This window comes from Pipistrellus kuhlii, unplaced genomic scaffold (assembly GCF_014108245.1).
Source record: "Pipistrellus kuhlii isolate mPipKuh1 unplaced genomic scaffold, mPipKuh1.p scaffold_m20_p_31, whole genome shotgun sequence".
NCBI lineage: Eukaryota > Metazoa > Chordata > Mammalia > Chiroptera > Vespertilionidae > Pipistrellus > Pipistrellus kuhlii.
Genome location: NW_023425531.1, coordinates 3,557,500 through 3,573,231, shown reverse-complemented (window position 1 = coordinate 3,573,231; position 15,732 = coordinate 3,557,500). Strand labels below are relative to the sequence as shown.

At 42.3% G+C, this 15,732-nt stretch overlaps 1 protein-coding gene across 6 annotated transcripts in view; it reads right to left on the bottom strand.

Annotated features, from left to right (window-relative positions):
* RBBP6 (RB binding protein 6, ubiquitin ligase) overlaps positions 1–11,281 on the bottom strand; it is a 32,648-nt gene extending 21,367 nt beyond the window's left edge. For 3 of the 6 annotated variants that reach the window (XM_036460394.2, XM_036460393.2, XM_036460395.2), the window contains exons 1-3: positions 10,104–11,278; positions 5,809–5,908; positions 2,960–2,996 (exon numbers count right to left, since the gene is read on the bottom strand). In XM_036460394.2, the coding sequence (XP_036316287.1) occupies positions 2,960–2,996; positions 5,809–5,908; positions 10,104–10,269 (303 nt within the window). In that variant the 5' untranslated portion in view covers positions 10,270–11,278. Of the gene's footprint in view, positions 1–2,959; positions 2,997–5,808; positions 5,909–10,103 lie in introns of all 6 variants that reach the window. The other 3 variants (XM_036460392.2, XM_045570272.1, XM_045570273.1) reach the window with 2 other exon arrangements.
* Positions 11,282–15,732: the final 4,451 nt, after the last annotated feature.

The window sequence follows — 15,732 nt, the reverse complement described above, 5'->3', positions numbered from 1 at the left end:
ATACTCAACCGTATAATCCACCATTGGGTCCTCACCATTGTCCAGCTCTTAAACTTACTTTCCTAATATAACTAATCTCAAGGAGCAAGCTAAAAAAATTTTTTGAAGGAATTTATAATATCGTATTTTTAGCCAGAATAAATTAACCCAGTCAATCTGTTTTAAAGAGGGTTACATTTTACATCAACTAGGAATTGTTTGAACTTAAATAACAAACGAATAAACTGTCACCCAACATCTATATACTATACTGTGCTTCTAACCAATGAAACAAATAACTTTTAAAACAGTCCTTGATCATTTCCTTAGAAAGTAAATCAGTTACATTAACTTTCTTATTGCTGGAACTGAAAAACTAACATTTTTGTTCATCTCACTCTAACACTTAAAATATAATGTCTTTTTGTCCTTATTCCAGGCTTTCTTGTCCTTTCTTTTTAGCTTTCTGCCAACCTGTTATTAGTATTGGATATTTATTGGGTTGAAAGTGGTTTCAAATATTCATTGACATATAAATAACTTTTTTCCACCAAATAATCACCATAGCATCTAAATATTTTATAATTCACAAGGAGGTCAAATGTACCACAAATTTAGAAGGGTATCTAATTGTTTTCTGCATATAGCAAGGTACGAAAAACTGAGAATTACTGACAAGGAATGGCTTAAAAATGACTAGAAATTTACGTGTTCTAAACATCAGTAAATACAGTAACTCTCAGATACTATTAATAAAAACAAATTCTGCCACATTAAAAGTCTTCAAAACAGCTGCTTGATGCATAACTGTGGACATCATTAAGACACCTCCCCACATCTAATTTGCGGTCTTGCTTCTGGGAGCAAGATCTAAAATCTTCAATGCCAAATACACTTGCTTGAAATTAAAGGACCCTAACACAATGTAATTCTGATGTTCAGTTAGTAGGAAGAGCACCCAGTTTTGGAGTCTCAACAGGGAAGGACAACTAAGTAAACAAAGCTGAAGAGTACAGACAGAAATAGCCAGTCATCTTTGATTAGAGATGGCTAAGTTACCAAAATGTACATACATTCACTTCTACTAATCAGAATGTAAAAACCTGGTTGAGTGATTTTTATCTTACTTGGTTTTTGGAACAATACATGTGATTCTTAAGTCTCCTAAGATGGGAACAAATTAACTTGTTGAGGCTCTTCTCTCACCCTAAATGTCAGCAAATGTACCCCAAGCTAAATGCTAAGTAAGAGTTCGGTGTCTGGGGATATTGTTATCTAATGTCTCCATTTCAGATAATCCTACCTAAAAAATTAAAACCACTTTTAAAGTACTAAAAAAACAAAGAAAGAGAAACCTAAATAAGCATAAAATAAGCTGCTTCTTTTAAATGTAATACAGACATGCCAGGGAACACACAAGGCTAAAAGAATGTTAACTTTATTTATGAACATGTGATTTGTGTTTATACACATGCTAATAAACAAAAAGGAAATAACTGTTTTCAAGAAATAAAACTTCATCTGAATTAGTTTAAATACTATATAAAATGTACTTTATACAAAATGTGTTACATTAACTACTACAGTCACCAGGATAGTCATCTATTTTGTGCTAGCATTTGGATACATTTTTAAAAAATCAGTTTTAAACCAATCACCAGCAAAACAGAAACGTGGACAGTTTTTACAGCTTAAAAAAAACAACCCATATACCCCCAAAGAGGGGGGGCACCCCAAACACTATGAGTTTGGAATCACTGTATTTAATTCCATGGGAACTAAAGGCCAAAGTTCAGATTTGCTATGTTATGTTTAAGATCCAATGATCCAAGGTTAGTGAAATGCCTAATACACAATTCAAGATCAGTATTTAAAAAGGATAAAGTGAATCAGCAAGCAGTACCCTTGAATTCTAAATGAAGATTTCAGACATCTTGTGTATAAATCAGCCTGAGCAGTCAAATGTTTAGAGAACCATCCAGTTTACAGAACCAATTACTGCAGACCTGTGTTTGGAAACAGATGCTTCACCCCACAACTGAGGACTACTACTAATTATTAGCTCAAAGTCAAGTTAATCTGTGATATAATTAAGACGTTACCCTGGTTGAGGGTAGTTACCTTTGATAAGGTACAGTTCTCAATTAGCTTATTATTTTATGAGAAAAAGGGAAATATTTTAATTTGGACAACTGAGCAAACTGGAACTGAAAGATCTTATATTAAAATTTGAAAATTTTCATTGTACTCAATTGTGTAAAATCATCAAAATCATTAGGAGACATTGATATCCTGGTGGAGGGCCCAATTTCAGGTTTCACTTTAAATTAAGGACAGAAACAATGAATAGGAGCTCAAAATTGCCAAATAAAGCAAAATTAAATAATAAAGTTGCATCAATGGTCTCTGGAAAGCTTTCTTCTCTGATGTATCTGAACTTGGAGAAAGCATCAAACTTTAATATGGAGCTTTGCATGTTGCTAACCCCCTTTTAAAAGCCATCGATGAGGCAGAAAAAAAATAACCTAACAAAAACTAAGTGATACAATGTGAAAATGGCAAAATATACACTCCAAACATTTTTTTATTGCAAGAAACAAAAAGCACACAACAGCCTGTACATACATACAAAATACTAACTATAGACAGACAGATGCAGAACATGTTATCATGTTCAGTAATGTAAAACCTACATGATCTAAAAAGGATCATACATTAACTGTACAACACAGTGTCATACAGGGTTGCTATCATTTAATACGAAACAGTGTTTTGGGGCACAAATTACCCATTTCTACAAAGTAAGTGTGCAAATTATGCCACATATATCCAAATTCAACTGAGCTGTCATCAAAATACATTTTATTTACAATATGTGCTATGATCAGTTGGATATTAAGGTCTAATATGATTTAGTTCACTACAACATTATAAAGGTAAAAGCAATGTGTAGAAAAAGTGTGATTGTGTTTTTACATACTGCTTTTGAAGTTCCCATCACTGGTTCAGTTCGACTTCTAAAAAACAAAAACAAAAATAACATTAGCTCTATGAGCAGCTATTTAGGATTTTATCTCTATCACACTTTTGCAGGACAATTTTCCTTTGGGACAAAGATTTACAAACAGCCAATTTCAAAAAAATACACTATTTTAATCAATCTTTACCACCTTTGAACACTATCAGTTTAAGATGCATTTGTGATTTAAAAAAAAAAAAGTCTACTCTGGAGGCCTGCCAGGAAAGATGGATGGCATTTGAATGAAAATATGTTCATTAGAATAATGGTCTGAGAAATGTTAAGTATGAGACAGTTACTAAGAAAATGTCCCATATGATTCCCACACTTGACAATCAACCTCTGTAAACTTACATGCCTTTTGACTTATTGCCACTTACAATAGTTTGGTATATTAAGAATTATTCCTATTATTAAACCTTTCCTCAGTTCTTAATATTATAGATACAGATGTAAATTTTCACACATCAGATTTTCTTAAAGAAAGACCATCATTAATATTTGTAATTTGGATCCCTGAGAAATTGTTGTGCTCCAAAAACTGGATTTCAAATCCTAGAGGTTGATAGTAAAACAAAAATTATAAATTCCAGAAAAATACAATGTAGTTTGACAGAGTATTTTAGTCAAAAAAATTAAATGGTTATGGATAATTAGATAAGTTCCTTTTTAAAGAGCACACAAACCCCAAAAGAAAATTTTTTTCTAGGTCTCACAGGAAACAGACCAGAGGTTGAAATGCTAAATATATAGTCTTTATATGCTTAGTTTTAATTTCAGTTTTTGTTCATGCTGTAGGGAATATTCAGAGATGTGTAGAACCAAATCATTTGTACATGATTGGAAGTCCTGAGGTAAAAATAAAATTTTCTTTTTCTAATATTTGTTCAACAAACTCAAGAGGCATTTTATGAAGGAAATCATATCCATAGTGAATTAACATGCAATTCTCTAACAGCCAACTTATTTTTTAATGTACTTCAAATAATTCCCCAAAAGTTTTTGAATATATAAAAAAGTAAATCTAAAACTCAATGTTTTTATAAGGTTTACACTAGAGTCTAGGAATTAATTTTTTTCCTTATTTCTTAAGATTACACACACAAAAAAACCCCCACACATAGTTCACCTGGTATTTACAGCAAAAAAAAAAAAAAAAAAAAAAAAAAAAAAAATCAGTCTTTTAAGTTGTTAATATACAGAAAATATTATACAAAAGGACTTCCAAATGGAATGGAACTTTACAGTAAACAATCAGAATAATCTGTAAGAATGAATACTTGCCCACACAAAGTGAAGCTCTAAGAAATGATTGTACCTCAATTCTAAGGAAACATTCCATTTCCTAGGAATGATAAATTAGCAAATTCAAGAATTTTTTCATTAACCAAAAGCAGAATTTGCCATAATTATAAATAAGGCTACCTAACTCCTAAGGGGAAATCACTACCCTTTAAATAGCCCATGATGCCCCTTGTCCTGTTTGGTCAGTTGGCTAGGTCCTTGGTGGGCAAACTGCAGCTCGCAAGCCACATGTGGCTCTTTTGCCCCTTGAGTGTCTCTTCCACAAAATACCACGGCCTGGGCAAGTCTGTTTTAAAGAAGAGGCATTAGAAATTTAAAAAATTTGGCTCTCAAAAGAAATTTCAATCGTTGTACTGTTGATATTTGGCTCTGTGGACTAATGAGTTTGCCCACCACGGGCTAGGTGTTACCCGGTGCACCAAAAGGTTGCAAGCTCAACCTCTGGTAGTTAGCATGCAGGAGGCAGCAGACAGATGTCTCTCTCCTCCTCCCCCTAAAATCAATTTTAAAAATATTTAAATAAAATAAACAAATGGCCTAAGTAGCTGTCCTTTTCATATATTATGATTTTACTATCACCATTAAAATAGCAAGAAATCCCTAGCTCTAGCTCTGGCTCAGCGGATAGGGCGTTGGCCTGTGGACTGAAGGGTCCCAGGTTTGATTCCAGCCAAGGGCAAGTAAGGGCCTGGATTGCGGGCTCAATCCCCAGTAGGGGACATGCTGCTGGAAGCAGCCAGGTCAATGGTTCTCATCATTGATGTTGCGCGCTCTCTCTCTCTTTTCCCCCTTCCTCTCTGAAATCAATAAAGAAATATATTTTAAAAATAAAAGTAAAGTAGCAGGTATAGAAACTTACAAGATATAAAATGTTAACCCTGCCTCCTTGTTAAGCTCCAGACTAGTCCTAAAGTATTGCTGTTTTGGTCATTACCAATAATGGTCATTTACCATGTACCAGTCACTGTTTATTCATATCCTCATTTCATTTTGAGAATTCTAAGGTACAGACTTTAACTTACCCAAAATCAAAAATTAGTGAGAAGCAGTGAGTATAGTCAAACTTAAGTTTGATTCCAGTACCTGCTCAAAAATCCTATAAACTCTCTACGCTCCTGACAAAACCCCTTTCTGATGAGGAGCAAATGTTAGCATTTAATACTCTTGATGTTGACAAAATATTTAGCACAGATTTCTAAGGAAACTCATATATATGGAAAAGATAAAGTGTAGAGGCAAAGAAGGTACAGAAATACTGTTCACTGTTTGAACATCATTTTGTCTTTCTAAAGAGTACCTATACAGAGCAAAAATCTTCCTAATGGTGCCTATTCCTAACTACAGGTTAAGTTAATCTACCTGGGGGAAGAAATCAGGAAAAACAAACCAATCATCAGTTTTAATGATTGAGGAGATATCAGAGGTTAGGTTCTAAAACATCCGTTTCTTTCTCATACCAAAAGTCTATTATTTTGAGAACTTAAATACATGAAATTGATACTTACATAACGTATGTCTTGCTTGTAGATTTAACACCGCCAATAGGAATTCTTCTAACAATTACAGATGAATTCTTAGGAATCAGGGCATTATCATCAGTATATTCTGTAAATAAAATGATAGAAATGAATTTCTATTTGGGATTTGGGTAAAGTCACAGTCCTCAAGAATTAGAGGACTTCAAATTTGAACTTTATGGGAAATAAATTTAAATATAAAAGAGCATTAATACTATATTCCTTGCATCTGGATTACTGATATTGTCAGAAAAAATATCCAAAGCCGTAAGGGACTCCTCTTCAAAGGACACAAATTGTCAATTGGTTCTTGGCCCGGGAAAGTCCACTTTTGTGGACCCCCAAATTTTAGTTAATTTAGCCACTAATGCTGAACATCTGAGCTATGAAAAAAGCTGTTGTTTATAACAAAGAAATTCTGTCTCTCCTAGCCCTTAAAGGTAAGTATTACTGGAGGAGATTAGAAATTTAACTTGCCGTGTTTAAATACAGAAAAAAAGGTTTTGTAATAAAGAATTAAGTGGAATGCAACTTAGAATAGAATGTTGGTTCAAGGAAATAACTGACATTTGAGACTTAAAAGACTGAGAGGCCATCCAGATGTGCAAAAGGCTGTTTCAGATAGAAAGGAAAGCACTTGGAAAAATCAGAAAGGCCGAACAGCTGAAGAAAATGAAAGAAAATAATGTGAAATACAGGCAGAAAAGTACTTATCATACATTGATTTGTATTTTGTTTCTAAATACAAAAGAAAGTTATTGAAGGTTGAAAATTTTGTTAAAAACAAAACAAAACGATAACTGTTATCTAAGCGGAGCATGAATCCATAGAGAAATAAAAGTAGAAACAGACTAATAGGGCCACTGCTGTGCAGTCCAGGTAAGAGATAAAGATGGCCTGGGCTGGGATATGAGAGAGAAATGGAGAGTCAGAATGTTTGAGGCAGAACTGCTAAGGGTTGTGGATGAATTGAATTGGGATAAGAGGCGTGTGTGTGTGTTGTGTGTGTGTGTGTGTGTGTGTGTGTGTATGTGTAGAAGAAACAAGAATTGGGCATGAATTTGAGTTCCTGGTTTAAACAACTGGATGAACAGTGATATCAATTCCTAATAAGACAAATGGGAACATTAGTGAATCCTATTTTTCTACTCTTTGAAGTATTTTGCAGTTATTTCTCTAAGAATAAAATTTAAAGAGTAAATGGACCAATGAATTTAACTATGGTAAAAAGAGTTGCTAAGGAAGGAACTAGTAAAATTACCAAAAAGAAAAATAATCCAATACAGGGAGAAGGATGAGAAAATGTACCCAATTTCCTTAATCACACAGACAGACATTAGGGTTTACTCTGCTAAGGTTGTGAGTTTACTTGTTTCACATAAGTTACCACCAAGTGACTGACTTCCAATTATTTCAAGTTTGTCACATATCTAAGCATTTTCCAATATATATATATATATATATATATATATATATATATATATATATATATAAAATCAATTCTATTCTTTTAAATCATAGTACTATTGGTATTTCCTATTATGAACTAAGTTGTTCAAGAAAGGTTTTTTTTTAGTATATTTCAAGCAGTAGGTTGTATCTCACAGGTATTCAGTTAGAATGATGCAATTTCCTAGATCCAGGAATACCAATATAAGCCTATCATCTTGCAGTTTATGACAGTTCCAGATTCTAAGCAGGCTAAGAAATACTGGGAACAGAGATGGAGAATCTTTAAAAAGCCAATTCTAGAATCAAAACTTGGTGTCAAACACCTACAGTTTCTGAATGTATAACTCTCAAAAGTGTTCAATGGGGAAAAAATAGAAAATGTGTTCACAGCTTTCTAGGACAATTAACAAACTGCTGTGCCAAACTAAGTTAGGTGCCCTAACACCAGTCACTGTAACTGACCTTTTAATTTTTATGTACCCGAATTACATCAATGATTTTCTATCCTTTAGTAGCCTGTTAACTTCAAAAGACTCTCTCTATACACCAGGATAATTTTTAATCCAAAAACATACACATCATGGATGGAATGAAAAACAAGAGCATTTGAGAAATGAAGGAAAATGTATAATGACTATTTTAAAAATAATTCACCCTCAGCTTCCAAATCTTTTGTAGTTAAGTTCAAATGAAGGTTTTTGTTTTTTTTTTTTTTTGTGTGTGTGTGTGTGTGTGTGCGCAGAAACATAGGTAAATAGGTTACATAGTTAAATTATATAGGAAAAGCATACAATCTCCTGTTATGAAGCTATAAGCACTTATTGTGTACTCTTTAATTCACTGGATGGTGCTAAAACTAAGGGGGACTCTTACTCAGCTGTCTCGTGACACTGGATACTATTTCCAATAAAACTCATTAAGTGACTGTCCTCTGTACTACAGTATTTCTCCCCTAATGTAAGGATGCAAAGAATGCAGACTTCCTCCCTAGGAGCTCCTTCTCTTAACCAATCTAGTACCAAAGCTCTCTCTAATAATGACAGTTCACACAAATACGTAAAATAAACATGCTGTTGGGCCAAGAAAGCATTCCTTTTTCTTTCAGCGTTTATCAAAATAAAGTACCACATAATTTCCTGGCTTAGAAAAAAAAAAAAATATATCACTAAAGTCTTAAATTTTGAACAAGAATTCCATCGCTTTACTCCATCAAATTCACTCCAGTCTAACAAAGTTGTGTTCAATTATTAGGTGGAAAAGATGGACAAAGTCTAGCCCCAAAGAATTAAATTGTGTAATATTGCAATAAAATATGAAGCTTGCATAGTATCTAATGATTAAAACTGACTTAATATTCTTTAATTCCATTTGTATTGTCTTTCATTCATAAGTACCATTCCCCTATCAAGATGGCCTGAAATTCTTATAAAGTCACTTGTTCTGTAAAGTATAATATGTAAGGAATGTTTTTGGTGGCCTTAAAGAAAAAGTAATTCCCTTAAAGTATTTTCTTGAATATATTTTTTTAAATCTTTGTGAGTTTTTTTAGTTTATTTTTTATTGTTTGAAGTGTTACAAATAGTAGTACATATGCCTCCTTTTTGCCCTCCTTGATCCATCCCCAGCCTCTTAAATCTTTTTAAAAGCTGTTTTTCAAACCTTCGTGACCACCAGTTTTTCCTCTCCTAAGTATAGAGATGCTACACATAATTACAATTACCATGGCTTCGCGTGAAGTGTCCCTTAAGTATGAAACTATTTTTAAAGGTGGGGAAACAGCTTATTCTTTCACACATTATCACGTGAATAAATAAAATCCTTTTTTAATGAATATTTTTGAGTCATGATTGCCAGTAGTGCTGTTCCTTAACACAATAATACAATCATTCTTAATATCGGATGTAAATGAAAAACAGCTCTTTACCATGACAAGATATTCTATCTACCAAACAACAGGCTAGAAGTGGGGGACTCCCCCCTCCCAATTGCAATGAAAAGAGCCCTTGTTACCATAAACCAAATTTAGCAATCAAGAAAAACCCTAATCTAATTAGAACTTCGCTCAATTTCTTCTGATGCCATCCATAAAACTCAGATGACTGACCATCTGAAAACTACAGATCAGCATTACAATACTGAGAAAAAGAAACCAAGTCAAGTTCAGAGTCAGAACGTGAAAGGGTCATTTATCACATTTTCAGTATTTACTGTTAAACTCTCATTATAAAAAAAAATGCATATAAAGTAAGAGTACATCACATGTACTCATATGACAACAGCCTATTGTTTTTCAGTATTCTAATATCAACATCACAGTCTAACAATCATTTTTTAAAAGTCTTTTTTAGATCTAGTAAAAATGAACAAAGAGCACAGCCACTTAATTAGCGTATTACTAATTCTGAAATTTGCACTCAAGACTAAAGCAATTTAATCCAGTTGAAGACTGGCTGGATTACATCCCCCAAAATGTTCAAGTGAGGCTCTCTTCTCTACAATAAAGACAATTCCAAAGTCAAACTAGACAGACAGGAGAAGGAAGAAAAGTAAAAAATGTGCCCCCAACAGTTGTTAGGTTATAAAGTTAGAGAACTAACAGTGAGTGGGGCAGCTCCCAAAGAACCCCTAATCCTCTCCCACCCAAGCCTTTTCCAAACATCGGAGGGGATTAGGCTGCCCGTATGCACAGAGCAAGCACAGCGGCTCAACCCCGAGCCCGGGCTGTCCCGCCAGCCTCCGAAAGCCCCGCCAGAGCCATGATGGCGGTTAGTCTTCGGCTGGGAACCTCCCCACCGGCCGTCTCCGCCGTCTCCGCGTCCATGTGCTCTTACCTTCCTTGGTCTGCGCGTTGGTGATCTGCAGGTCGCAGTCCGCAGCTTTCAGCTTCTCTCTCCCCATAATCTGCTTCTTTAGGTCGCAGAGAGAGATGTGGAGCCCATCAAAGGTGACCGTGTCATAGTTGAGTTTGGAAGAGAATTTATAATGCACACAGGACATGGTGCCTAAGTTCGGCGAGGAGACGTGGACACGCTCAATATACGTATATTTATAAACTTTAAGAGCAGAATATGTACATACACAAAACACAAGACACCCAAGACCTAAGGCCTCGGATTAAACACCCCCTCCCACACAGGGGCGTGAGAACCGCAATCCGGACCCGACCTCGGAATCCCTTCATGTGCAGGAGGGCGGACGAGGGCGGGAGGGCCAGGGGCTCCGCCAACGGGCACCGCGTCACCCGGCCGGGTCCCCCTCGCTCATGCTAGGGGCCGGCAGACGGAGCAGTCAGTCGCGGTCAGTCCACACGTTACAAGTCCGAGCGACCCGGCGGGGTCAGGGGTCCATAGTGCAGCCGCACCTCCCGGTGGCTCTCTCCGTGGTCTGGGTGACCCGGGCCCCGCGAGAAGGCCGCGGGGAGAGGGCCTAGGCCCGCAGTCCACCAGCGGCCTCTCGCCTCCTCCTGGCTTGCGGACGACCGGCGTGGCTCCCAGGCCCAGGCCCGCCCCCCCCCTCGCCCCGACTCCGGCTCCCCGAAGGCCTCGGCGCCGCGGCCTAGGCCCAAACGCGCGGTCGGCGGCGAACAGGCCTTCCTTCGCAGGCCGCCGTCACCCCCCGCCGCAGCCGCCAAGCCGGCAGCGGGCCTCCACCCGGCTCCGGGCACGGCCTCACCAGCTGGGCCCCGCCGGCGGCCGGGGGGCTTCGGTGACCTGGCGCCGCCGCCGCCGAGGCTCCGGGACGCTTCCTCACGACGAGTGCTCCGCGCTTCTCTTGCCTTCCGCTCCCGTCGCTTCTAGGCCCAGAATGACGAGCGGGCGACGACGAGGGCTTCCTTTATGTCCCGCCCCGCGCCGCTCCCAGGCCCTCACTCGGAGGCGGCGACACATCCACACCAGTCAGTATGGCGGACGCGGCCTGACTCCAGCGAGCGCCCACTCCGGGGTCTCTTAAGCAGGAACTGCACGGGCGGCGCCTGCGGGCGGGGCCGGCGCGCGCGCGTCGGCGGCAGGGGGCGGGGCCCGCGGCGTCACAAAGCGCACTCTTCGCACGTGACCCCGCGCTTTGTGACGCGAAGCGCGGAACCGGAACCAGCCGAGAGAGCGGAAGAAACCATCGGCCTCAAAAAGGGGGGGGGGACTGGAAAGAGAACCGACTCAATAGGGCGGTTCTGGGAGGGGAGCTCAGATTTCAGCAGCTATTACCAGACTAGTTTGTGCCACAAAGGGGGTTCCGAGGGATGCCCGCCTAACTCCCCTTGCCTACAATCCCCTACTCTTCCGAGCCTCCCAATGTAAGTAAACATCCTGGTTGCTATGCACCCCCCTAACTTAGCCTTTCAACAAACTCGGTACCCTAAGATAGTCCAATTATGAAGCAGCCCCAGGGTAGAATTTATAACCACTACCATAAATTTTTGTGGGACACCTTGTATTTTGGGAGGTGAGCACACAATGCAAGATTACAGATGTGTTATAGATCTGTAATCTTGAAACTGATATCATTAACCACTGTCACCCCAATAAATTTAATTTCTAAAAATTTCCATTAAAAAAAATGTTACTTGACTGGTGGCTCAATTGGTTGGAGTGTCATCCCATACACGAAAAGGTTGTGGGTTTGATTCCTGGTCAGTGAACATACCTACATTTTGGGTTTTATTCACTGTCAGGACAAGTATGGTAGGCAGCCAATGCTCTGTCTCCGTCTCTCTCCCTTCCTCTCTCTAAAAAAATAACAAAAACATCTCTTCTGGTGAGAATTAAAAAAAAAAAATGGTACTTGGTTTACTGGGTTGCTATGAATTCCATTATTTAGGACCATCAGGTACACGGTTCAGTGTGTCAATAAATGTGATTCAATCAATGTCAGTTTAACACCAACAATAAACCCGAAGTGGTCAGCACTACCATTATCTCCAATTTATAAATGAGGGAACAAAAATTAGCAATCATGAACTTTCTGAATTCCCACAATCAGGGCAATGCCTGTTCAGTGCCAGATCCGAAATCTCATTTCTAATTATAAAAGCTGGGAACTGTGCCAATAATCCCCTCAGTGGATGAAATATTTTCCCTTGGAGCATGGGGGTGTTATTATTATATCTATAAAACTTATAATATAATAAACTGTAACACTGTCACTTACGATGCGTGTCCCCCAGTCATTGAGAACAAGGTCAAACGGCCCAGAGGTGGCCAGGTTTGCTATGGGCTTCCGAATCCCCACTCCAAAGCCCTCAGTGACTGTTCTCCGTGACTGAACTTGGTTTAAATTCATCAGCATCTTGTCAGAAAAGTCTTCCTAGGGCAACCTGATCTGCAATCGTAGAGACAGCCTTGAAGATAGAGCAGACAGCAGGCATCTACTCTGAGAGGCTCCAACATTTGCCGTTTGACCTTCGAAAAGTAACGTGGCTTCTGTGGCCTTGGTTCCGACAAGGCCTGTCTCCTGGGCCCGGTGTGGCTGCGTGCAGAGCGCCCAGTGCCTGGTTTCGTCCCCTGCTGCTGCTGTCTTGGCATTCCTCATCATTTTCATTTCCATTTTGCTCTGAGCCTCACAAGTTATGTGGCGAGTCTCAGACAAATAGTGCCTTCCTCGAAACAGCAGCGGGCTTGGGGGCGGGGCATGGGAGATGACACTCAGTGGGCGCAGTTTCAGCTTTGCCAGATGAGAAAGTTAGACATTTGTGTACCAAAAGGTGATTACATTTAACACTACTGAGCTGCACATGTGAAAGGTTGAGATGGTCAGTTTTACATATGTGTTTTTTAATAAAAGGACAATAAACACTCCCCAATGCTTTCCGATGGGGTTATAAAGACAGTTCCTGGCAGTGCCTGGCGCAGAGGCACCAATGGAGTGCTGTTGGGAAGTAAATCCAGAGGCCGGTGCTGGAGGTGCCTCTTTGAGGTGCTTTCCACATGCATAAACGTAACACCACAGCCATGGCTGGCATCCGCCACGGCTTCCTTTCACCACGCCCTGTGCCACGCAGTCTTCCGATCCTCCCGAGAACCCAGTGGGTAGCTCTGCTCCATCACCATTTTATAAGTTTGGCAACAAGGTTCAGAGAGGCGAGGTCACGTGCCTGAGGTCACGCAGGAGCCCGCGTGTGACACGGGCTGCCGGCTGGGAAGGGCATTCCCCGCGCACTGACTATGTCACGGCCACCCACGGAGGAAGCTCCCTCTCTGGGTGCCAGGAGCAAGCTGGCCCACTGCCCGTTCGCCTCCCCGTCCCTGCTTACCCCCGGTTATCTCTGATCTCTGTCTGTCCCCATTTCTAGATTAAGTTCCGGGCGGGCGGGCACCTGGCAGGAGCCGGGGCGCATGTGGGGAGCCCCGAGGACGCTTGCTCGGTGGCCGTCTGGCTCCTCCAGTGGCGACAGGCCTGGGAGATGGAAGCAGGCAGAGGCCCTCAATCTCCCTCGCACTCTGGAAGGTCCCTGGAGGAAGTGCCAATGGGGCGCCCTTGCTTACATAGGCCTCTGCTCGGGCTTGCGCACCCCCTCACCTACTCTGTGCCCCTAAGACCTGGCCCTGGCTCTGTGCTGCCTCCTGTGTCAGGCACTCTCTCCTTCACCCTGACCTGTGAACCAGGAGCCCTTCTCCGTGGGGCACAGGGCGCCCAAGGTCGCAGCTGGTAGTGATGGAGCCAGGCTTCACCCCAGGGGCTTCCCTTCCCTGCCAGGACCCCCGTGGTGTTGGTCCCACCTGTGCCTGTCTCGGCTATACCTGGCCTTGGGTCTGCTCTTGGAGAACACTGGATGGTGGTGGTGGTGGTGGGGGGGTATGAGAAAAGCATTCATTCATTCACTCATTGAGTGACAGCGTGTCCCTGGCATGATCCGGGCTCTCAGTGCCGCAGCGCACACGATGGCCCAGGCTTCTGCCAGCCTGGAGCTTCCTTCTGTGGAGGAACACGCGGGAAGCAGCTAGACCAGCAGGCGAGGACATGGCCGCAGCATGCGCTAGTGTATGAGGAAAATGAAGCAAGTTAGCGACATGGGGCCTGGAGGGCGGGGGTGGGGAAAAGCTGACCCTCAGGAAGGGCCTCTGGAGGGGGTGACGTTGGAGCTGGCGCTTGAATGACAGGTGAGGTGAGGTAATGGGAAGGAGGTTTCTGGGTGGAGAGAATGACAAGTGCAGGCGCCCCGAGGTGTGATGCAGGGACAGTCAGGTGTGGCTGAGTGCGGGTAAGGCGGGCGACAGGGCTTGCGCCAGAGGAAAGGCAGGGGCCACATCCTGTAGGATTAGCGAAGCCAATGGAACAACTTTTGCCTTGAGAGAGCAATATTCTAGGAAGGCGTTACCCTTCGGGACCACCCTCTGCTAATGTTCTGGGCCAGTGGTCGGCAAACTCATTAGTCAGCAGAGCCAAATACCAACAGTACAGTGACTGAAATTTCTTTTGAGAGTCAAATCTTTTAAACTTAAACTTCTACTAACGCCACTTCTTCAAAATAGGCTCGCCCAGCCCGTGGTATTTTGTGGAAGAGCCACACTCAAGGGGCCAAAGAGCCGCATGTGGCTCGCGAGCCGCCGTTTGCCGACCACGGTTCTCGGCAGTTTGAGAATGGGGTGGGTACCATGGCTTCTTAAGATCCAAGTGACTGCTGGGCCATAATACCCTTCAGCACATCCTGGATTTTGAAGAGGCGGGGAGAGTGGGGGATGCCGGGTGCGGTCTGTTTAAAAGGCAGAGGTGGGGTGACACATACCACGTGTGGCTCATAGTCTTCCCCAGGGTCATGTGACCAGGACTGTGGTTTCAGACAGGCGGGGAGGATGGGCCCCAGGCAGACCCTGCAGCTCTGGCAGCCTTCTCTCCCTGCCACGCAGGCTGGGGACAGGTCTGTCAAAAACGGGTCGGGGGTGACCTTGACAACCTCGGCCTGCGACTTGGCAGCGGGCCCACAGGGTCCGGGAGGAGAAGCCCTCCTCTGGGAGGCAGGAAAAGGGAGACTGGGCCAGGCCGGGCTGTCCCAGACGCAGAGGCCAGAGGGTCTGCCTCCCACGGCTGAGTGGGGCGGCTCCAGGCACAGTCAGGTTCGGAGCCACCGCCTTCTCGGTGGCGTGCGGCTGAGAGCACAGGTGCAGGCCGCAGAGCAGCCTTGGCTCACATCCCAGCTCTGCCTCGCACGACACGGGTGGGGGCACCTCCATCACCGGCTGTTCCAGGCAGCGGGACCCCGGGAGCAGCGCCCAAGTGCGGCATGGGCAGTCCTTGTGCTGTTCCACGGACCTCAGGCCCCCGGGAGGGCGTCGTCAGGATCAGATTTACCACCTGAGCTGAGCTTTAGTGACCTTTCCGAGGGCTTACTGAAAGTGCTTCATTTGGAAACAAAAAGACAAAGCCACGCCTACTCCCAAAGCCCCTGAACTGGGAGGCGGGAGGCAGGAACAGTGCCCTACAGGCTGTCCTGAAGGTGCAACCTGGCAGGGAGAGGCGGAGGCAAAA